Source organism: Zootoca vivipara, chromosome 8 (genome assembly GCF_963506605.1).
Source record: "Zootoca vivipara chromosome 8, rZooViv1.1, whole genome shotgun sequence".
NCBI classification, from domain to species: domain Eukaryota; kingdom Metazoa; phylum Chordata; class Lepidosauria; order Squamata; family Lacertidae; genus Zootoca; species Zootoca vivipara.
In genome coordinates, this window is record NC_083283.1 from 20,062,452 (window position 1) to 20,086,602 (window position 24,151).

Below are 24,151 nucleotides of genomic sequence, written 5' to 3' on the forward strand. Positions count from 1 at the left end.
GCGGCCCAATCGCCTTCTAAATGCGGCCCGTGGGCGGCCCGGAAATCAGCATGTTTTTACATGAGTAGAATGTGTCCTTTTATTTAAAATGCATCTCTGGGTTATTTGTGGGGCCTGCCTGGTGTTTTTACATGAGTAGAATGTGTCCTTCTATTTAAAATGCATCTCTGGGTTATTTGTGGGGCATAGGAATGCGTTCATTTCCTCCCCCAAAATATAGTCCGGCCCCCCACAAGGTCTGAGGGACAGTGGACCGGCCCCCTGCTGAAAAAGTTTGCTGACCCCTGAAAAGCTTTATAAAAGCATGCATGTTGTTGTTGTTGTTGTTGTTGTTGTTGTTGTTGTTGTTGTTGTTGTACCCAGCCCATCTGGTTGGGTTTCCGCAACCACTCTGGGCAGCTTACAGAAATAATATTCCCAGGTGGTCTCCCAGGTGGTCTCCCATCCAAGTACTAACCAGGCCTGATCCTGCTTAAAATAAAAAAAATTCCTTCAGTAGCACCTTAAAGACCAACTAAGTTTTTATTTTGGTATGAGCTTTCGTGTGCATGCACACTTCTTCAGATACAGTGAAATGGAAGTTTCCAGGCACTTATGTAGAGAAGGGGTGGGGAGGGGAGGGGATGGGGAGGGGGGATCACTCAGAAGGGTGGTGGAAATGGGTGATTGACTGACTGATAGCTGTTGATGACCGTAAACGACTGCAAATGGTTTTGCATGAAAAAGCAAGGGTTGAGATGGCTGAAGATCGCTTATCATGTATAATGAGATAAGAATCCGATATCTCTGTTCAAACCAGGTCCCTCCATGGTTTTGAGCTTGGTGATAAGTTGCAATTCAGCAACTTCTCTTTCCAGTCTATTTCTGAAATTCTTTTGTAGTAAGACAGCTACTTTGAGATCTTGTATAGAATGTCCTGGGAGATTGAAGTGTTCTCCTACTGGTTTTTCTGTCTTCTGGTTCCTGATGTCAGATTTATGTCCATTTATCCTTTGGCGTAGGGTTTGGCCTGTTTGTCCAATATAGAGAGCTGAAGGGCACTGTTGGCATTTGATGGCATACACAATGTTAGAGGATGAGCAATTAAATAGTCCTGAGATGGTATGTTGGATGTTGTTGGGGCCAGTAATGGTGTTGTCTGGGTGTATGTGGCAGCAAAGTTGGCATCTGGGTTTATTGCAGGCTCTGGTACCAGTGTCCATGTTAAGTCTGGTGGTTGTATTATTGTGGGTGAGGAGTTGTTTAAGATTGGGTGGCTGTCTGTAGGCAATGAAAGGTCTTCCTCCCAGAGCTTGAGAAAGGGAGCTGTCATTGTCCAGGAGAGGCTGTAGATCTCTGATGATGCGTTGTACTGTTTTAGCTTGGGAGCTGTATGTGATGACTAGTGGTGTTCTGTTATTTTCTTTTTTGGGTCTGTCTTGCAGCAGGTTCTCTCTAGGTATCTGTCTGGCTCTGTTGATCTGTTGTTTAACTTCATCAGGTGGATATTTTAGTTCTAAAAAGGTTTGCTGTAGATCTCTTAGGTGAGATTCTCTGTCTGTAGAGTTGGAACAGATGCGGTTGTAACGTAAGGTCTGGCTGTATACGATGGATTGTTTGGTATGTTTGGGATGGTAGCTAGAAGCATGTAGATATGTTTGTCGGTCAGTTGGTTTTCTGTATAAGGTGGTGTCTATATGTCCATCCTGTATTTTTATAGTAGTGTCCAAAAAATGTATTTCTTGCATAGATTGGTTCATTGTTAGGTTGATGGTGGGGTGAAAGTCATTGAATGTCTGGTGGAAGGTTTCCAGGGTCTGTTGTCCATGTGTCCAGATAATAAAAATATCGTCAATGTATCGCAGGTACAGGAGAGGTTTGAGTGGGTAGGAGTTAAGGAAACGTTGTTCTAAATCTGCCATGAAGATGTTGGCATACTGTGGGGCCATGCGGGTGCCCATGGCTGTGCCGCTGATCTGGAGGAACAGGTCATCACCAAATTTGAAGTGGTTGTGGGTAAGGACAAAGTGGCAGAGTTTGGTAGCAAAGTCCGCTGTGGTTTTATCTGAAATGGTGTTCCTTATGGCTTGTAAACCATCATTGTGTGGGATGTTGGTATATAGAGATTCCACATCCATAGTGGCTAGTATAGTATTGTTAGGAAGATTGTTCAAATATTGTATTTTCCTCAGAAAATCTGTGGTGTCACGTACGTAGCTGGGAGCACTGATAGCATATGGTTTCAGAACAGAGTCCATATAGCCGGAAACACCCACTGTAATGGTGCCAATACCTGAGATGATGGGGCGTCCTGGGTTTCCTGGTTTGTGTATTTTGGGTAGAAGATAGAAAGTTCCTGGCCGAGGTTCCGCTGGTGTGTTTGTGAGGATCTGTTCTTGGATGTGTAGGGGTAGCTCCTTAATAATCTTGTTCAGTTCTTTTTTGTATGCTTGTGTGGGGTCTGAGTCCAATTTCATGTAAAAGGCAGTATTGGAAAGTTGTCTGTGGGCCTCCTGGATGTAATCAGTTTTGTTCATGATGACGACAGCTCCACCCTTGTCTGCCTCTTTAATTATAATGTCTGGGTTGTTCCTGAGATTTTCTATGGCTCTCCTTTCAGCATGGTTTAGATTTTGTAGTAAGCGATGGTGTTTTCTGGTCACATCCGTTTGGATTCTGTGGCGGAAGCATTCGATGTACAGATCTAGTGTGGTATTGCGTCCATCAGGAGGGGTCCATGTGGAGTCCCTTTTTGTGTAACTTCTTTTCGGTGGTAGTTGGTGGCAGGTGGTAGTTGGTGGTAGTTGGTGATCCTGCTTAGTTTTTGAGATCAGACAAGATTGGGTGTGTTCAGGGTAGTACACTTCAGCTTGATTTATCCATTTGCAATCCAGCCCTAGGGTTTGAAAAAAGGGATGAAAATATCATCACTATATTTCTTTTGAATGGGCTTGGATCCAAAGGGTGTCTTCCATTTGTGGAAAAGCCAGCCCTTCCCGTTTTGCCCATTCCACCTCCTATTGCTCCCCGTGGAAGAGGGAGCAGGGAATCTCCATTACACTGGCAGAGGTTCACCTGAATGCTCTGGATCTTACCTTATTCATTCATTCATATATAATTGCAGACGTCTAAATGTATTGCACCAGTAAAAGCACTCTTTTATTTCTACAGTCGGATGACAATGGCTTCCACTGGCTTGAAGAACTAACAACTCACAAAACTGTCGCCGAGCATAAAAATGTGTCCTCGCATGACTGTTCTAACAAGGCAAGGGATAGCATGCAGAGCTATTTCAGCATTCATGTATTTCGGAACAGAATGTGTAATTTCCTTTTTATTCGTATAACTAATCATATTTACAGCACAATCCTGTGCATGTCTAAAAAGTAAGCCCCACTGAGTTCAATCGGCTTCACTCCCAGAAAAGTGGAAGACAAGTTTTTCTTAGCAGCAGGTTTCAAGAAGAACTTCTGCTTGGATATAGCAGAAGCGTGTTGCCTATTTCTTCCTTTCTCTCTAACTCTGGTAGCGATCGCAAGCAATTTAAAATTACCACGCAGTCAATTTTCTTGATATGGATAGCTTCTTATAACAAACACGATCTCAGTGGCTGTGAATCACAAGTGCAGCTGCGCTCAGTTCCCGCCTGCCGGCTTCCCATAGGCTTCTCTGGTGGACACTGTGAGAGCCATTGGCCTGATCCTGCAGAGCTCTTCTTGTGTCCTTAGAAACATGCAACAATCTGCCCCTGGGAGCAACAGTGATTCTCATACTTCCCACTGCTGGTACTGACAATGGCTTGCATCAAAGCTGGTATTCAAAGGGCTTCTTTGAGCTTGCCGAAGGAAGCAGATATGCAGGCGGTTCAGCTTTTGAAAAGGGTTGGCAGAAATTCTCCTTGCTATTTGTAGGTGTGTGTGTGGAATTTCACCAAATGATCTACAAGGGATGAGCGAAGTTCTCCAGCTGTTCAGGAGAAGAAGAAAAACCATTTTCTGACATAGGGGAGGAGGAGAAATTTTTGGTTGGGAATCAGAGGTGAGATACCCACGTGATGGAAACGGCCCTCAGGTCCATTCCCCATACACAGAGGCAGCTTAAGGTCCAAAATAGTTTGCTGCTGTAGAAGATAAGGCTTCAGCAATACGGTTCTGGATGTTGATATATACATGCAGACTGTAGGGCTGTGCAGATACAGATACGGATATATACAAGCACAAAGCACCTCTGTTGCTCCAGTTGTAACACAGACTCCAACTCAATTCACAAGATTCACTGTCTGGCTAAGGAGCTGACATACCTTAATCACTTACAGTCATACCTCGGTTTACAACCGCAATTCATTCCGGGGAGCCAGTCGCTCCCCAAGTATGTCGTAAATGGAGCGGCTCTTCTACGCGTGCATGAAGCGCCGATAGACTGCTTCTGCGCATGCGTGCGCTGCACATATTGCTTCTGCATATCCGCGCGCCGCGGAACCCGGGTGTAAACACTTCCGGGTCCGCGGCAGTCGCAAACCGAGGTATGACTTTATATAGACGGATGCAGGCCATTGCCATAGCAACTGGCTCGGCTGACCTTGTGCCTGTTGGCTTGTCTCATATGTGGCATGATTTGTGCCCATGAAGGAAAGTAAGCCCTTCCTCCAACCATTTTGGCTCACTATGTTGAATAAAACTTTATTGTCAGTTCCAGATTACAGGAAACCAGGCAGAGGGCCTTCTCGGTAGTGGCACCCACCCTGTGGAATGCCCTCCCACCAGAGGTCAAAGAGAACAACAATTACCAGACCTTTAGAAGGCATCTCAAGGCAGCCCTGTTTAGGGAAGCTTTTAAAGTTTGATGGATTTCTGTATTTTAATATTTTGTTGGAAGCCACCCAGAGTGGCTGGGGGAACCCAGCCAGATGGGCGGGGTATAAATAAATTACTACTACTACTACTACTACTACTACTACTACTACTACTACTACTACCTTTTCCCAGCTGGCCTGGGCCAGTGTAGCTGAGGCTGCTGAAGAGGCTAGAGACAATCTTGGCTGCCTTTTAGTACAGACTGCCATGAGCCACCACTGCAAGGATTGGCAGCAACAGGAGTAGATCTGTTCTATGCTTATGATAACATTTTATTTTCTCTTGCTAATTATGCTGTTTTAAATGTGCATTTTCTGTTTGACTTCCTTTAGGAATCTTTTCTTGTGAAATGTTAAGATTTTTTTTTGTTAAGTTTGCAGCACTGAGCGTGCATTTTGTACTTGACCTTCTTTGTAAAGTTTTATTTTGAAATCTTTTAAGATATTTTAGTTTTCTGTTAATTATGTTGCTTTGAAGGTATACTTTATACTTGACTTTCTTCAGTAATGTTTTCTAAGGGATTTTTTTATTTGATAATTTAATGTAAGTTGTGAACCACTTTTTCTCTTAAAAATATGAAGTGGTATAGAAATGAAATTAATAATAATAATAATAATAATAATAATAATAATAATGGAGGGGGTAGGTGCCTAGTCTGGTCTTTCCATCCAACAATATTAAAATAATATTAAACAACACAAAAAACTGGATCTATCAATGTGCCCAAAATTCATGGTGGCTAAACTGGCGAGGCCATTTCTTCTCCTATATTCCAAAAGATAGTTAAAATTATCCAAGTTCCAGAGAAGGTAAAATGAAAAAAGTCGGGAAATGATTTTCTGTTCATTTTTAGATGAGTCCTCCTCCTACTCTCCTTTCAATAAGAGACCCTCCTGGCATACCTAACATAGCTTTTAAATCTGCTCTACAGCAGAGAGAGCTGTAATTTTAAACTCCGAAATTCTGATATGGGATATGGATCAAGTTTGGTACATTTCACTTTCTATCGCTTAGATATGAAATAAAAAGTCTGTAACTATGAAGAATTGATTTTTCTACATATCACCGTAGCTGGGTAATCTGCTAACACATGGTTCAAAATACATATTTATAGCAGCCCATCTCCCCCCCCCCCCCCGGCTGTGATTCCCCCTTCCTCTCACAGCACCCTAGTATTGCTGCATTTGTTGATAGACCTTTCTGAACATTTTGCAGGTCTGTTTGCTCTGCCAATCATACCACAGGAAAACAACTCGAAATATATATTTTATGTAGCTTCTTTCCCCCCCTCCCATTTTTTTAGTGACCTGTTGGTGCTGTAAATGCTGATTGTCTTCGTGAAGCCGGTGCCTGGAATTAAAATCTCTAAGTAGCGATGAAGAACTGCTGTGCATATACACCGGCAATTTGCTTCAGGAAGTGCAAATCGGCCTCTGCCCCCAATTTAATATAAATTGTACAAATGGGAAGGTTTGCAACTATAGTGGCAGGTTTAATGTGGCGTCATTAGCCTGAGCAAACATTCTGTGCACAGCCAAAACTTAAATCTGGTGAGAACAAAACATTTCCTTCACAAAACTGGACATCTTTTAGTAGCATTCTCATTATGTAAATATAAACCATCTCAGTAACAACCACCATCACTACCTGTCAAATTGTCTATATTGGACAAACAGGCCAAACCCTACGCCAAAAGATAAATGGACATAAATCTGACATCAGGAATCACAAGCAGAGAAACCAGTAGGAGAACACTTCGACCTCCCAGGACATTCTATACAAGATCTCAAAGTAGCTGTCTTATTACAAAAGAATTTCAGAAATAGACTGGAAAGAGAAGTTGCTGATTTGAAACTTATTACCAAACTTAAAATTATGGAGAGACCTGGTCTGAATAGAGACATTGGATTCTTATCTCTTTATACACAATAAAGCTATTTTTAGCCATCTCACAACCTTGCTTTTTCCTGTAAGACCTAATGCAGTCGTTAACAGTCATCAACAGGTTTACCACCACCCTTCTGAGTAATACCCCTTCCCACCCTCTCACTATATATAAGGGTCTGGTGACTTCTGTTTCAGTGTATCTGAAGAAGTGTACATGCACACGAAAGCTCATACCAATGACAAACTTAGTTGGTCTCTAAGGTGCTACTGGGAGAAAAATATATATCTTATTTTGACTAAGGCAGACCAACACGGCTACCTACCCGTAACTGTCAAAGGTATAGTTTTATACCAGGTCAAGCTATTTGTCAATCTGTACTCTGACAGGCAGTGGCTCTTCAAGATTATCAGACTGACTCAGTCCAGGACTTTCCTCATTCACTGCATATTGTCTACTACTGAGCAATGGTCCATTGCCCAAAGGCAAGTTGGACCTTGCTCCTACCATTTTCCCACAGCGGAGCTTAAAGTTGCATCTCCCCTTTCCCATCCTCTTGCCAGGGGAAGGGAACCTTTAGTCCTTCAGATGCTGCTGGATTGTGGGGTGAGAGGGCAAACATTAATGCAATTTGGAGGGGGGATGGAAGGGGTAACATCATAGAGCTGATTCCTGGAGGAATCATGCTATAAATGGCTAGAAAAGCTATTAAATAGGCTATATACAATTGGGGTAATTGTGAAGCTGTTCCAATGTGCTTAAAAGAGTTAAGGTTTTCTGAGCTCTGGGGGGAAAGGGGTGGGGGACAGAAACTGAACGTGAAAGATACATGTTTTGATCCTGACATATAAATGAACATAGTGTGGCTATTCTGCAGTGAATGGCCAGTCCTTTTTAAGATGCTGTTATAACGCTGTATGATTATGCACTGCAAACTCGCATTGTCATTCTGGGTGGCACAGATTATCGCTGCAGTACCTACATACCTGGATGTAAGGCCTATTGAAATCAATCTAACTTACTTCAGAGTAAACATCCAGAGGACTGCATTATATATTTTCATATGGGGAAGTTAAGTTTTTTTGGGGGGGGATATGGTGATTTCTATGCACTTTCTACATCTTACCAATTAATTTGCAACAAGTCCCTTGCAACTTAAATGACAGCAGTGTTAACGCTCTCTCTTTTTTGCTACTCAAACAAAACAAAACACAGAAGAAATAGGGACCTAGAATAACAAACCCACTCGAGTAAGTGCAATCCAGTCCCCTCTCCTGAAATCCTAAAGAAAGCCTTTTTTGTTTGGCTTTATTTAGCTCCAAAAGTCCACTCAGCAGAATAGGAAGCTAAAGGACATCTTTGCCTCAAGTTCCTCTTTCCAAATATATATACACAGAACGTTTAGTTGTAGGAAATTCAAACCCAGTCTGCAAAACCTGTGCATATTGACAATCTTTTCAGTGCTGACTCCAGCATTTGTGAAGGCCTTGAGCAATGATATCCTTATTGGGGACCATCCCTGCCTCCCTGAGATGGTCTATCTGCTCCTGGCCAGTGTATCCTCTACTGCCCCTTCACTTATTATTATTTTTTAATGCAACTGTAACAGAAAAAAAGAAAATAGCAGTGGCAGCTCACATTAACATTAACAACAACAATGACGAAAAGAGTTAATCTCTCTTGACATACATATATATATACAGTCTATATGTCCAAACAGATGCAATAAACCGTCTCATTTGGATAACGTACACATTCTAATGTAGAAAGGACAGTGAGACCTTCAGACCGCCGAGCAATAGGTGGTCGGTGTTTGCCCTTCCAAACTCACACTTCAAAAGTCCCTTTGCAACAATAACAGCTTGCAGGATCCAATTTCGTTGTCCATCTGTTAATTCCCACATCACCCAAATATAATTTAAAAGCATGTGAGCATCTGTAAATATCAAGGGTTTCCCCCACACACACACACCAAAAAAACCACAGTTAATATGAACAACAACCTCTACCCAGAAAGTTTAGGGCGCGCCTACATCGTATGCCTGCAAAAGGCATTATCAGCATGACATTCTTGCTGAGTCAGAAAGGTCTGGAACGCCATTTTTGTTGAATCATTGGCATTTTTAAGTCTAAAGAAACACTGCATATAGACACCAAAGCAACTCCTCATTGATTGAGCTGAGTGTTCCCTATACCAGAGGTTCTCAAACTGTAGTCTGGACCACCAGAGGCTCACAAGCTTCATTCAGGTCTCTTTGGTGTGTCTGCGAATTTGTGGTTGAAAATGAAAGGTCACACATCCATCCCACTGAATATTTATATTGATTTTTAAATTGCATTTTTATTGCTTCTTTTATTTCTTACATTGCATTTTATTGCATTGCGCTTTGAATTCCGTGGCATTACAATTGCTGCAACGGGCAGAAAGATCTTTAAGTGGTCCGCCAAGACCCAAAGCAATTTCCCAGTTGCCCATGGGCTTAGGAAACACTATTCCATTCATCTCTATGGCCCCAAACCTCTGATTTACAGCATTCCAATAAACCTTTATAAACATGTTTAACTTTCTGTGAATATCCAATTATTTCCTCCACCGATATAAGAGATATTGAGGCACCCAAAGCTGATGGTCTAAAAACAGACATCCAAAAGTGCTGTAACTGAGCACCAGAAGCGAAGTTTTATCTAAACTGCATGTTGAAAATGACAAAAATTATGCGTCCACATCCTATTAAGTGATCTAACACAATGAGCTTGCTTCTAAATCCAATTTGCATAGCTGCCAAAACAGAGACTGTTCCTCCTCCTTACTAATTTACTCAAAGAAGCAGCTAGATCAAGGTTCTCCAAGGCTGACAATGAGCTCCTTCTGTGTGGCTATGGGCCTCAGATGGTGCTCAACTGCTACCAACTGGTACTCCAATTGTCCTGGACTAAAACTTCCCCTCAGTTTTACAAAAAGCTTCATTTCCGGCAAAAGTGGTGGGTAGAACACACCCAGGATTATTATCCCAGGGTTATTTATACCCCAGATGGGTGGGGTATAAATAAATATGTTGTTGTTGTTGTTGTTGTTGTTGTTGTTGTTGTCGTTGTCATTATTTTACAGTTTTCAGGACCAAATGGGGGTGTTGGCTTACCTCAGTGTTCTCATGCATTGTTGAGGATGCCAGTAAAGTCTAGCATCTTCTATACCTATATATTTGGAAAGATGTCTGTCTGTTTGTCTGTTTTCTATGCATTCAGGCTCCCCTTGGGTTTCCAAGATGGAACAGCAGGTTTTTTTGTCTAAGTTTGGATACCATCAAACATCATTTTCAACCAAAATGGTAGACGAAATCATAAAGTGCCCTTATTTTCACCAGATTTTGCACGATGGTTTCCTGAGATCAAGGAGCAGGTTTCGGTTTGGATACCACTGGGTGACATTTTGAATCAAGATGGTGGACTGAACCTTTCAAAGCTGCATGCATTTGGACATCTTTTAAGTTATCGCAATTGTCATGCCCCTGCTGGAGAATTCCTCTTCATGGGAACTGCAGCTCCCCAAAGCAAGCATTACAGGCTGTGTCAGTGGGCAGCGAGACAGAGCAGCAGGATCAAAGCCTTTCAGGTCACAACACCACAACTTATTTCAGAAGGCATAGAGCAACCCTGCAGAGAATCAGAGGTGGGGCCTGAACTGCCACAGAGTCCAGCTGCCACTTCAGGCCCAGCCAAATGCAAGACTGCTGATCCGAAGAACAAGGGCTCCTCAGGAGCAAGAGGCTACTCAGGCAATCCAGAAAGCCTGCAGCCATGCTCTGGGTGGGGCAATGAAAGTTCATGGTTAAACATCTCCAGAGTGTGCTGGAACAACAGTCTTGAGCCAGCTTCTTGACCTGGCTGGTGACTGCATTGTCTCTCTTGTGTTTTGATTTTGGACTGTGACCAGACCAGACCTTTGGATTGTTCATGAGAGTAGACTTGGGACTGCTGGATCAGGTTTTCTCCAAAGCAGGACAGTAACTGGATTTAGCATGAAGTTCCCTGAGATCAATGAGCAGACTTTCATGTTAGGATCATAGCTGCCAAGTCTCCCATTTTTCGCGGGAAACCTCCAAATTTTAAACCGTTTCCCACTGGCAGCCCGGATTGGAAAAAATCCCGTAAATCCCCCGGATATCCTACCTGCCAGAGAGGCTCCATTTTGGGTCCTAGCACCACCCGATTTCCGGTGCGCATACATGGGTAGTGCGGCACCAGAAGTCGCTTCTACGCATGTCCAGACATGCATAGAAGTGACTTCCGGTGCCGCGCCGCTGCTGATCCCGCATTATTCAGCAGGAGACTTGGCAGCTATGGTTAGGATATGATTTTGAATCAAGATGGCGGACTGAATCTTTCAATACTGCACTTATTTTAACCATTGATTTAAAAACCGCACAGAGGTTTTTGTTCATTTCTTAGAACTCCCAAGTAATGATGGGTAAGAGCCTGCGAGTGCTATATATTCTGCTGCTTTGTCACCTCAAATTCTACTGCTGTCAGTCACTGCCTCCCAGTGCTGTTTTGCCAGCACTCAGAATGCACAATTACATTTGCAAACCAACCTACATACAACGCTCAAAACTCGTTAAACGCATAAAAGATCATTTATTATGGTAATGGTCACATTCCGCAATCCCTGAAATAAACAGAAAATAGCCACCAGCCGCAGAGCAGAGATAATGACAGGAGAAGCCTGAAAAGTATATTTCACTTTGCAAACAAGTTAAGAGATGTATTGCTCAGTCCTCACCACAGAGAGATCAGAAAGGGAAGCTTATGCAGAAAGATGTATTATTGTGTTTGAGAGCCTTCTTTCCTGAAATGAATACCTCTGAAGCTTCCAAACCCCTGTGCCGTAATTCTAACCACTGACATTGGGGGGGGGGGAATACATTTCATTATTTGCATTCTTTAAATAAAGTAGCATTGACTTTTCTGTGGAGGAGGAGGAAACTGGAATCCAGTTCACAGGCTGTTTACATTCACTGTCTAGCCCTCCAAGGCTCATGGAAAAATAATGTGCCTTGGGAATTAAAATGGGTCCTACAGCTCTATCTAATGTATGCATTTTGGAGCCTCACACTGAAAGTATTGCACTTGAAGGGCACTTTGCTGGTGGGTGCATGCATAGTTTGAAAGTCAGGTCTCTCCATTTAAGATGCGCCCCTACCTAGTTAACGGCAATGTGAAAATCTAAACAAGATATACAGGTCTAATGCCAATGGACTGCTGGATCCCTAAAGCCATAGCTAGCTGATCAGATGCCGGGAACATGTGTTCCCTCCTCTCTGGAGCCAGCGTCAGGCCATTGCTCTGGCAGAGGCAGAGCACCAAATGAGGCCCACTCCTCCCCCAAGGTCAAGGTTTCTAGTACCCAAAGCTTGCCAATTTATTTTGGTTCCTAAAGCAGAAAACCCCACAAGTGCTTAATTATAAATTAAGCAACGTACCATTTCCGGCCCTGTCACAACATTTCAAATCTACTTCCCGTGGCAGCTGCCTCACTCTACTTAATTGCAGAGCAAATTCCCTCTTCCCTTCCTTTGGTGGCATTAACTACGATTTAGTGCTACACGTGCACCGATGCTAACCATGGTTAGCTCCAGTTATGGTTTCATCGTACACTGTGTAGATTGGGGGGGGGGGTAACTTGTCCTACAAGGCTGTCCTCAAGGTGACCTCATATTATCATTTATCTGGCAGGGAAAAGAGCTCTGAACACTATATTTCAAGACATTCTGAAGAGAATGACGTAACTGAGACAATCTAAATAGCCTAGAATTCATATCCAATATGAATTCCAAGTATATCAATTATCTAATGGCTTTCTGCAGTAAAGTAGAACACTGTAACCCGCAGTCTCATAGTAAAGAGTGTCCTAAAAATAATACATAATATGAAGGCATGAAAAATCAGTGCCTTTCTCTATATTTATGGCTCTTTTTCTGTTCTGGTATTCCAAGAAGAGAACAGTGAAATCTATATTAATGTCATTTCTCTCTCTACTTTTTCAAAAATCATTATGCGCTGCATGGTTGCTGATGTAATGCAGAAGGCACATAATCCTGTTTAGAACCGAACGTTGTTGGGTTGTGGTTTTTTTTAATACTTAGGGGCCAGAATCAATGCATTAAAAAATCATAAAGCACAAGATTAAAGCGCAGTCTTTACAGACAGAAGCTAGTGCTGCCTTATTGTTGCTGTTTTCGGATGTTACAGTGGTCTTGTGATTTTATGTTGCATAGCACCTTATGACATTTTTGTGCAAGTGCAGTTGAGGGAAGCAAAGAAAGGGCAATACTGTTGCAGGATTTGGGCGAATGCACTGTGCGCAGATGCACAAAGGGGCACCACCACTCCCTTTTTCGCTGCTGAATGTCAGGAGTGGAGAGCCCTCAATTCCCCTTCCTCCGGAGATAGATTTGGGCCATAGCTCAGTGGCAGGGCACATGCTTTCTAGAAGGATGGTCTTAGAGTCAATCCCTGGCATCTCTAGTTAAAAGGGTTCAAGTAGCAGGTGATGTCTGAGACCCTGGAGGACCACTGAGCTAGATGGACCAGTTGTCTGCCCTGGTACAAAGCAGCTTCCTATAGTCCCATGAGACTGAATGATGGCTGTTCACTTGTGCACACAGAAACTGAGGTGGGCACTTGCAGGCATGAGGACCAGGCATCCAGTTTCACCAGCCACTGAACCATCCCCGAGTCCAGCCTGTGTTCACATTTATGCTGTAGACCTCTATGGCTAGACAGGTCAAATAGAAAACAATATAAAACCCTGCAATGATCACAATCCTAGCCCACAGACTAGCAGACCGTAAAGCTCAGCACTGCATAATGTATTGCAGGGGTGGCCAACTCCCAAGAGACTGCGGTCTACTCACAGAGTTAAAAACTGGCCGTGATCTACCCCCTTTTGGGGGGGGGGGTCAAAGTTGTTGAGTTTTTTTCAGGGAGGAGGTAAAATGTTGAGCTTTTTTTAGGGGAGCCACAGTTGTTCAGCTTCTTTGGGGGGAGCCAATGCTCTACCAGTGATCTACCGCAGACGTCCAGTGATCTACCGGTAGATCACAATCTACCTGTTGGACATGCCTGATGTATTGGTTTAGAGCCCAAACTCACGTTTCATGGTGGCAACATTGTCCCATGCATGAGGAAGGGCAAGTGGGTCGTGGAGATGTGCCCAGAATTCCAGTTAACTTGGCCTGCACACCCAACAGGCGCAAGGCCTCGCCCCAGGGTCAATCTGGACTTGATGCACCAATGACTCATCCCAAGTTGTTGCTGTCCCCCCCCCCCGCCGCGCATAGATCTAACAACAAAACTCACCATCATGTGCTTTTGCACTGGAGTGGACTTTGGTTTCTGTTGTTGTGTGAACAGCAGCAATACGGTACCAAATAAAGGAGTTGCTTATGATCACATAGGCATTTGTGAAAGGGGTACAACCACTCAAGGCACATTTCGGAAAACCACCCCTGCTGCCAAACTGCAAAAGAATCTCTGAAGTGACTTAGCTCTGTTTCAGCGGCTCCAATCACAGCAGTTCAAGAGAGGAGAGCTGGGAGTTCTACTTTATTTCATTCTAAGATATCTAATAGCCCAAGGCAGAAGCAGCTGATAGGCATTATTAACTCCTCTCGGGGTCCTCCCCAACAGTTAAGCTGCTCTTGTTGCTTATGCCGATAAGTCACTACAGTAAGGCGTCCTTTAAACCTCCTTGCACTCAATTAGGTTGTCACACCTATCTGTATCCAAACTTAATGACATGCAATTTCATGCAGAGCTTATAGTTGCAAGGCTGGAAGTTGCCGCATGCTGACTACTTTTATCTTTCCTGGTGTAGAGCAGGAAGGAAAAAGCCAACACAAAAACCACGAACATTAACTTTTGTCATAATGTATTTGTAGGTTTGAAAGGTTTAAAACACACTGATGGTGGAGGGGATACAAGAAGCAACATAAAAGTTAAGTCAGTCGAGGTAAACAATAGGAAAATATAAATTTTTACAAAATAGCAAAGAGGCTGTGTTCACTGGAGACATAGTAGGGCAAACTAAGCATTGCATTATATTTGCGATCACATTCAATGTCTCTTGTTTGCTTTAATTCAGGGGTGGGAACCTTTTGGCCCCCCAATTGTTGTTGAACTGCAACTCCCATTATCCCCAACAAACATGGCCAATGGCCATGGATGATGGAAGTTGTAGTTCAGCAACATCTGGAGGGCCAAAAGGTTCCCCACACCCTTTTTTCCCCCAATAGCAACTGTGTGCGGAGGAAGAGGAAATTAGGTTTTGGGCTGTGAGTGCTGCAATCCTAGTGAAAAATCCCCAACATCCTGGCACAACCAGCCATACCGTTAGGCAGAGTGAAGCAGCTGCCTCACATGGCAGACTACAGAGAGCTGGGGGCAGCAGTAAGATGCTGCAGGCCAGAGCTGGGAGTGTCACATTACCTTGTGCCCCTTAAGTGAGCTCTGCTGCCCGCAAGGGTGGTAAAGGATACTGCCCAATTATCAGTGTCAAAAGAAGTTTTCACTGCTTTTCTGGTCAGCTTCTGGATAAGGAATTCCCGCAGGGGTGCCAGTTCACCTCAGGCAGCAAAATGTCTTGGGTTGGCCGTGCTCCCCATGCCAACACTCAGCTGCTATTTATCCCATGAGCATAGCTGCCAAGTCTCCCGCTGAAAAATGCGGGATCAGCAGCGGCGCGGAACCGGAAATCGCTTCTACTCATGTCCGGACATGCGTAGAAGCCACTTCCGGTGCCGCGCTACTCATGTCTGGGCACCGGAAATTGGGCAGTGCCAGGACCCAAAATGGAGCCTCCCTGGCAGGTAGGAAATCCAGGGGATTTACGGGATTTTTTCCAATCCGGGCTGCCAGCGGGAAACGGTTTAGAATATGGGGGTTTCCCGCGAAAAACGGGAGACTTGGCAGCTATGCATGAGGGGAACTGTTGTTGGTAGCAATAACCACTTCTCTGCCATAGCAAATAATAGCAGCTGTGCATGTGATTTTGGTGGGGCTCAGACATGGCATAAAGGTTTTGCCCTCTCCCCACATGCAGTTGCCCCAGTTCCTTATTAGGCTACCCACAAGTGCTTGTTGTTGTTGTTGTTTTCAGCAAAACATTGAATATGATCACACACTTTTGGTGATGCTGGTCTCTGCCTTTTGCTGGTGCTGTGTTTCTTTTCAGTCCATCAGCTAAAACCTATTCGTTTACTGAAACAATGGTTTTAGCCATGGATGCTAAACAAACGCAGCTCAACGCTTCCTAAAATGCACAGCATGCATGCAAAGTGAATCTAATACTCACTGAGTGGCCTCGGGTGAGTGGCTATCTCTCAGCCTCAGTTCCCATCTGCAAAAGCAAGAATAACGTTCTACCTCATGGGACAGTAAAGATGGATGCAAGAAGGAAGGAAGAGCAATTTGCACAGAGTTGCTATAGATCACAGGAAATAATTAAGAAATAATATAATTCATAGAAATGTTCTTAACATGACCATTAAAACATAAGCATAAAGATTCAACAACATTCTTAACTGATTACTTCAAAAATACCAATGTTCATATACATATGTGTGACACTTTTGTTATATGTTGTGATCTAATTTCAAACAAATAACATATCAGAGCTGCTCGGAAAATGACAATCCCGTTCTGTTTTTTGCCTGCCCCTTTCAGAGCTGTTCCATGCCTCCAAATGTTTTTATTTGCTTTCATTTTTGTATTTTTACTGACATACCTTAAGTAGCAGAGAGAGAGCAGCTCTGGAGAACAGAGAATAGCTGCTGCCAAACACTAGCCTTTAAAATCTTGCCAGAGCTGAATTCTGCTGTAATCCACTCCTAATGTACCCCAAGCCACAATCTGCATCATATCCTTGTCTGTGACCCAGCATTTCATCCAGAAAGCCTCTAGAAGAAGCCAAGTAAAAAGTGAGGATAGATTTTGGCAAGGCATAAAAGTCCCTGTTCAATGGATGCAGAGTCTCACGGCTTTAAGTACATTATTTCTCTGGAAATGGTGCACAACACACAAGGCCAAATGCCAAGTTATATTTAGCAGATTTTTAAAAAAGGCTGTTATGCTGCCCTTTAATTATCTGCACTGCGAGGATAGCGATATCAGGCCCATTCAGATGCATAACCACACATTGGACCAGTGGTGGCCAAACTTGGCCCTCCAGCTGTTTTTGGACTACAACTCCCATCATCCCTAGCTAACAAGACCAGTGGCCAGGGATGATGGGAACTGTAGTCCCAAAACAGCTGGAGGGCCAAGTCTGGCCACCACTGCATTAGACCAATGAGTAGCCACAGCCCTGCCATTGCACATGTTGACTACCCTCCCCACATCCCTGGCACCTGTGTGTACAGTGCAAAGGTCTGCAAGGAGGGTGCTGTCATGAAGGCATCCAAATGATCTGGGAACCTGAGCAACAGAGGCTTCAGACTGCACAGCAGAATTTTACACAAGGCTCCCGTGCTGCAGGTGCATGCGCTATACATGCAGATGCAAGGGCAGAGCTAGTCACGGTCTGCAACATTGAAGGCATGTGTGGCTACTTGGTGCAGCTTCATTCATGTGCTGGCTTTGCACGTAGAATACACAACACTTAAGACTGCACGATACTCCATGCCGCACAAGACGAGAGAAATCACATGGCTGCTGTACCGATTCACGAAAGCAGCAAAGAAACACAGAACTGCAAAGGAAGACATTCGGGGAAATTTGGGGAGAGGCTGGGAGGGGGAACTAGAGGCAAAAGGTTGGACTTAACCCAGATCATTGCTTCAGCCAAGCATCTTTTAGAGATCTCTGTGTTTCCCTCTTCCTGCCCTGCATCTACACTTGCCCTGTCCCTTGTCACCCATCTATGCATGTGCCTACTACAAAATCTGGCAGCAGGGCCCAGGTGCTTTACTCCTCGTGCCACAGGGACAGTTTGCAGGGAGAGAGGTTGGCTGGCCTGAGCCTTGCTGTCCCTCAGGGTGTCCTGCCAATGGCAGTCAGCCCAAAAGGAATCAGGTGGCCTGGAGAGCCATTAGGGAGCCTTCCAGCCCTATCTATCTAAGAACTCTCAAAGCATCTATCTGGGCAACTTGTGGATACACAAAGGTGCCAAATAAACTTTAGCCTTGCCTTGGACCACAAACCCATCCTTAAACATCTGGCCTTCTTGATCCCAGTCACCTAATCTCCTGTCTCCAATGTCCTCCAGATCCAGCTTCTTGGATCCACGTTTACCAGGCTCAGAACCCAACCACTGGCCTGTTTGGACCATGCCTTTTGCTTTTCTCTGACTTGCTACTTTCCACTGGCAGCTATTTTCAACTCTGACTCCAGTTTTCCTTTTGAACTGGTGACTGACTGAAGTGTCTTCTCACTTCCTTCATGTGCGAATTCATTTTCAGTAAACGAGAGAGAGAGAGAGAGAGAGAGAGAGAGAGAGAGAGAGAGAGAGAGAGAGGGAGAGGGAGAGAGAGAGAGAGGGAGGGAGGGAGGGAGGGAGGGAGGGAGGGAGGGAGAGAGAGAGAGACCTGGCTTAAAATGAACAAGTTTCACCTCCTCCATGACACATGTACACAAAGCATGTACTGGTAAGTCTAGGAAGCCAAGTACATTTGTTATCATCATTCCCCAACAGTTATCTTGAATAAAGAATAAAGCAAAGTACAGTACAGCTTTTAACTCTAAAGGCAAAATAAATACCTCTTCACTGTGCCTGCCCAGATCCACTCTGTGTTTAAATTCCTGGCTTCAGTGAGCCAAGTTCACTTGCACAAAGCAAGTTTGCCTCATTCAGGTATGACTGAAAAACCTTCATTCCATTAGCACAGCTGCCTTTCTCATTCAAATCCCCCTCAAAAGCCACTTTTGATAGTCAACACACATTCTCCGTAACAGCTATTTTATGTCAAAGCAGAAAGATCAACATCAAGCAGCATGAGCTTTGAAGCATTCCCACACACACACCCCACCCCGGGTTCATTGAGAGATTGTGAATTATAACGCATTCGTGTCTTATCAGATTGCTCTTCAGTAAGTCCTGATTGTTAGCGATTTCAATGGATCCTGAATGCAGGGAGTTCAGCTAATGTGTTGATTCTCAGTACCAGTTCCTGAACACCCTACAGGATTAATGCAACACTGATCGTGACAATGTGCCTTTTAAGAGAGCTTTTTACAGTATGCTGAAAATATTTGGTTAGAGGCAGCTTAATAGCAGCTGTTAGTGCAGGTTTGCAGAGTGCTGTTGTGCGTATGTCCATCTTACAGACTTCCTTCAAGCATCTGGTTGGCTCTTGTGAGAACAGGATGCTGGACTGGATGGGCCATTGGCCTGGTCCAGCAGTTCATCTTACGTTCTTATTGTGAGAGAACCTGGTGATAAATCTGTGGTATATCTAGCCTAAGTAATCACCCCATTTCTTGAGTTGGCTCACCATTCTTCATGTGATGAAGGTGAGGAGGATTCCCAGGGCAAGTTAGACATATTTCATCTGACAATCTCTTATGTGTGAAGTTTGGCAGTGTCTTTGGATTAGTGAAGTAGCTGAGTTTCCAATTGGAATGTCACAGATATCTGCTTTTTCCACCAAAGCTCTTTAAGCCTAAAAATAAGAGGGGGGGGGAGAGGGAGACGACTTACCCAGGGCTTAGATTTTACTAGGCTATCCAAGATAACAATAAATGAAAATGCAGAAGGGAATGTTTCAAGGCAAGGGAGTCAACCTTCCTTAGCAAGCAGGGAACAATTTGTCTGTATTTCTGATGGCAGCTCTGTCAATATATATATAACCCTAGAATTATCACTCTGCTCATTTTAGGAGCGAACTTCTTACCCATCAGCCTCTCTGGCAAAGGACAGTAATATATAAAGCACAATCCTTAATCCCACATTTTATTGAAAAGCTGTCCTACAAAGTAAATTTAATGCTTGCCATCTTCTCTCAAATCTCACTGGAGGCTCCAACCAGGAGTGATTTGTGTTCTGCCCCAAGGAGATTTATTAACTTATTACGTAAGCCTGCCCAACACTGCACAGGTAATTGCTATTACTCTCCGTAAGTGTTTTTAGAAGGCAATGGTGTTGGTCCTACTGTAGCTTTAGTAAGCACAGATGCCATGGCCCAAACTTCAAGCTCAGAGTCAGAAGAAGATGACAGCCTAGCTGGATCTACGGCTGCTGTGACACTGGCTGTAGTGGTGAGTCAGGCTCCTGAAACTGTGAGACCACCAAACCAAAGTCCACTAAGCCCAGGGCCCCATGAGAAACTTACCATGAGCTTGAGGAGCCAAGTGGCTCCTTCACTACCATGCCTGCCCAACAGCATGCCTGGCAGGAGACCCCAAAGTGGAGAAAGAAAACACCTGTGCCCAGGCCAGGTTTCTGGCCCTCTTAAAGTCTTCTTTAAGCAAGGGGTTGGGACTTAAGGCAGGTGGGATGAACAGGTGAACAGCCTTCAACGTCAGGCCATCCAGGTGTCATTAGACTACAATTCCCATTGTCCCTACTGGCTGGGGTTTATGGGAGTTAAGAGTTCAACAAGGTGTGGAAGGAATGGGGAAGACTGGGCAAGAGACAGGTTCCTAAAGGCCTCCATCTATTTTGGTTGGAGCAATTTACTCAGGCAGAGCTATTCATGGTGTTTGCCTTGCTCCATCATGAATTACGCTCTCCTTATTGGGACCGGCGCAAGACAACAGGCACAGAAAGAATATGATACACCAAACACAGAATTCATTGAACATACCGATGGCATATTCAATTTCATTTTAAGTACTGCTTTGCACCCTTTTGCTTACTTTGTTTTCTCTTATCCTGTGACAGCTGTAATTTTGGCCCTGTTAAGAACTGGATGTTGCAGTACAAAACTGAGTGGAAGACTTTAGAGGTGACTTCACCTATGTCATGTAAACAGGAAGCATGGTAAAGCTATTATTACAGAAAGGTAACAAGATCTGTCCTGTTACTCTCACACATAGGATGTATCAGTTACACTCAGCAAAGTCTCCATTCGTATTAGAGAGCTTTATATATCTATCTGCCTATTGCTCCTGACGATTAATTAAATGAAATATTACAGCTATGACTAAGCAGTTCTCCCATGTGGTGGTGGTGGTGTTATTCAAACTTTTAGCCTGGGTTATTTGGAAAGCCTAGAGCACAGTACAATACAGATTGGAAGCAAATTCTATAATCTAGTATATCAGGTTCTAGGATATTATGGTAAAAGAACTTAACAGAGTCAGCAGAAAATAAAATTTTTAGCTGTAGTCCAGTGTGCGCACACACAGACTAGTATTGCCAGTTAAACAGTGAAGTGTAATAATTAGGACACCTGGGTTCGAATCTGCATTCAGCCATAAAATTTATTGGCTGCCTTGAAGCAGTCATTCTTTCTCTGGCTGACCTACGTAACATCTGGAAGAAAGCTCTGAAAAGCTGCTCCAATTCCCTCCAAAATAGATCCCCATCACCAAAAGGAGGATTCTGTGGATTGGCAAGTTTCAGAGGTGGGGCATAGATAATTTCTTATATGAGCTGGTGTTTTGGTGCCAATGATGGGTAGGGAAGAAAGAACATTTAGCATTGCCATGCTCTACCTCAATATGCTTAACACATATGAAGATTCACTCAAAACACAGGGAAAGGCACGATGGCAGAGAGTTTTTAAAATCAGGAATATATAAAGCGAGTGGAAGAGAGAGAAAGTATGTCTCCCTTTCTCAAAATATGAGAACTCCCCAGCTCAAGCCAACTCTACTTCCAAACAACCAGCACTAGCCAAAAACCAAAGGGGGAAGATAAGCCTTGGAACTGTAAAGGACCCAAGGTGAGCCAAGGAAGCTATGCTGCTTCCTCTTTTGTGCCCCATGGCAGGAGCTTTGCTTCTCCCACACTCAAGATATTAGAAATTGGGTGTCACCTAATGATTGGTGGTAGGTAGAGGACATCATAGGAGGGGTGTTTCCAGCTACCCCACCCCTTCCTTTCGGAAGGCTTGCAAGCTGCTGCAGGAGACAGGCTGTGAGCAACAGCACGGGATATGTTTCTCAGACCTAGATGTTTCCCTGTTATTTCTCTATCACCAGGAGTTGTAAAGTTGTTAATGTAATATTTATAGCACTGATGATTTATTATTATTATTATATTTGCTATTGTGTTGTTTTGCTGTGTTATTATGAAATGGTTTTTGCACTGAAATGCATTCCTGTTTTCTTTATTGTAAGCCACTTTGAGCATGATTTTGTGTGTGGGGGGGGGGAAGTGACATACAAATAACATTATAAATGAGTGAATGGCAAGCAAGAAGAAATGTATAATTAACCAGAGAAAAGTGGTGATGAGCTCCAGTTTAGATGACTTAAATAAAAAGATTAGACCTAGGCAAGATTAGATCTAGGTAGATCTAGGTAGATTAAGGGTTATACTGTGGAATTCCAGAAGCTGGAGAAAATAACAGGGAATGGATATCACTTTCACATTTTCCACATATTTCTCCAGTGGACTGCTTTGATTTGCCTTGCCCTTTACAGAATCGGCTGCAGTAGCTTTTCTCACAAGACTGGTGTTTTTGTTCCTGCTTGAAAGCACCTGAAAGGTGCATCTGGCTTATGGAATATGTTTCTGGAAACAAAAATGTGCAATTGCATTATCTTGATCTGATTCTGCAAAGCAATTCTTCTATTCTTATGGGGCTGGTAGAATCTAAAAAGAAAATGCATATACATGTTTGCTTTGGAACCCTTGCTTTCTCCTAGCTGCTAAACCCTTTCCTGGGACTTTATATTCTCATGGCTAAAAATTGGCCACTGTTTCTTTAATGCTAAAAGAATTAAGTCAGCATGAGTCAGAGGCCTACAATGACTCATGAAACCTTTCACCTAATTGTAGCTGTGTATAGAGTGGTCAGTGTTAGTGTTGGGTGTGGGTTGGTTGGTTGGTTGGAGAAAAGCTGGTAGTGTTGATGTGTGTACAGTTGGTCAGTCGTTTTGCAGATAAAGACTTTTAAGAATAAAAGCAGAAAATACTATGCAAGGACACTCTTCTCGTGGACTCTTTTATGCCAACAGGGGTCTGAGGACCAGGCTGAGGAGACAAAGGAAGTCAGGACCTCCCCCCCCCCAAAAAAAAACACACACACACAACACTGACATATATTTGGGCAGGATGCCATCGTGTCAATCTTACCACACTGTTCCCTTAAAATGCTTTGATAGCTTATGCAATTTCCTGATTATCTGGTCATTCATATTTGTATTTTGTTTAAACTTTGTTCCCAAAACTTGTGCAATTACAGAGTTGAGAATCACTTTTGAGGTATGAGTGACTAATCCTTTGGCAGGGATGTGGGAGGATTAATGGCTTTATGGCAAAACAACATTACTAGCAAGCAGACCCATCTGCTTGCAAAGAAACAGCAAAGAGGAAATGCAATTTTCCCATGGCAGGTCAAACTCATTTAATGTGCAGCAGCTGTTAAAAAGGACACAGACACTTTAGACCATATGATTACTAAGGAAAAAAATCATCTGAATCACCCAGGAGAGAACCTTTGTCTTAAATTTATTATACTTTTGCCATCTCATCATAATAGCCCTCCCAGAAGAGCTACAGCAGAATGTCTCACCACATCCTTTGTCACCCATCCTAAATTCAGTGTAGTCAATGCAGAACCTAGCAAGTGAATGTTGCCATTATACCACACAAAAAGTAACCCCCCCCCCCAGGAATTACAGCAATTATTATTGGCCAAGTGCTTATTTTGACATTAAGAGTTCATTTAAGAGCATGCATGTTTGTCAGAGGCCAAAGAGATTACTTTTGGTGTTGTAAATTATGCTCCTGTCTCATGTGTATTTGTTTATTTATTAAGGTAGCTATCTACCACCAATCCATACTGTATAAAGCAGGCATCCCCAAACTGTGGCCCTCCAGGTGTTTTGACCTACAACTCCCACGATCCCTAGCTAACAGGACCAGTGGTCAGGGATGATGGGAATTGTAGTCCAAAACAACTGGAGGGCCGAAGTTTGGGGGTGCCTGGTATACAGCAATGAATACAATAAGATATGGCCTACCATAAAAGCAGTACATATCTTTCATTCTGTACAGTGCCACACATACCTCAAACACAACATTGGTAGTACAATTCAAGAATTTCCTGTTTTAAATGACAGAAGAGAATGCACTTCACTCTTTCCCCACAGTATTCTAGCTTTAAATTTGTTAGTAATTTTTATTTTCATTTTTTAAAAAGTTATTGTAGTATTAAAGTAGAAAGTTTCATAACAAAACTCATTTAGGTTTGGCAGTTAGCCACTAGCCACATTGAGGTGACATGACTTTTGATTCTGTTTCATGGCTTTTTCCTCCCCTGCACCT

The 24,151-nt window shown here is 43.4% G+C and overlaps 1 protein-coding gene across 3 annotated transcripts in view; it reads right to left on the reverse strand.

Moving 5' to 3' along the window:
- Positions 1-24,151, reverse strand: part of OXR1 (oxidation resistance 1) — a 234,133-nt gene that overhangs the window by 160,827 nt on the left and 49,155 nt on the right. For all 3 annotated transcript variants that reach the window (XM_035125765.2, XM_035125767.2, XM_035125763.2), the window contains exon 3: positions 16,070-16,114. In XM_035125765.2, the coding sequence (XP_034981656.2) occupies positions 16,070-16,114 (45 nt within the window). The remainder of the gene's footprint in view (positions 1-16,069; positions 16,115-24,151) is intronic.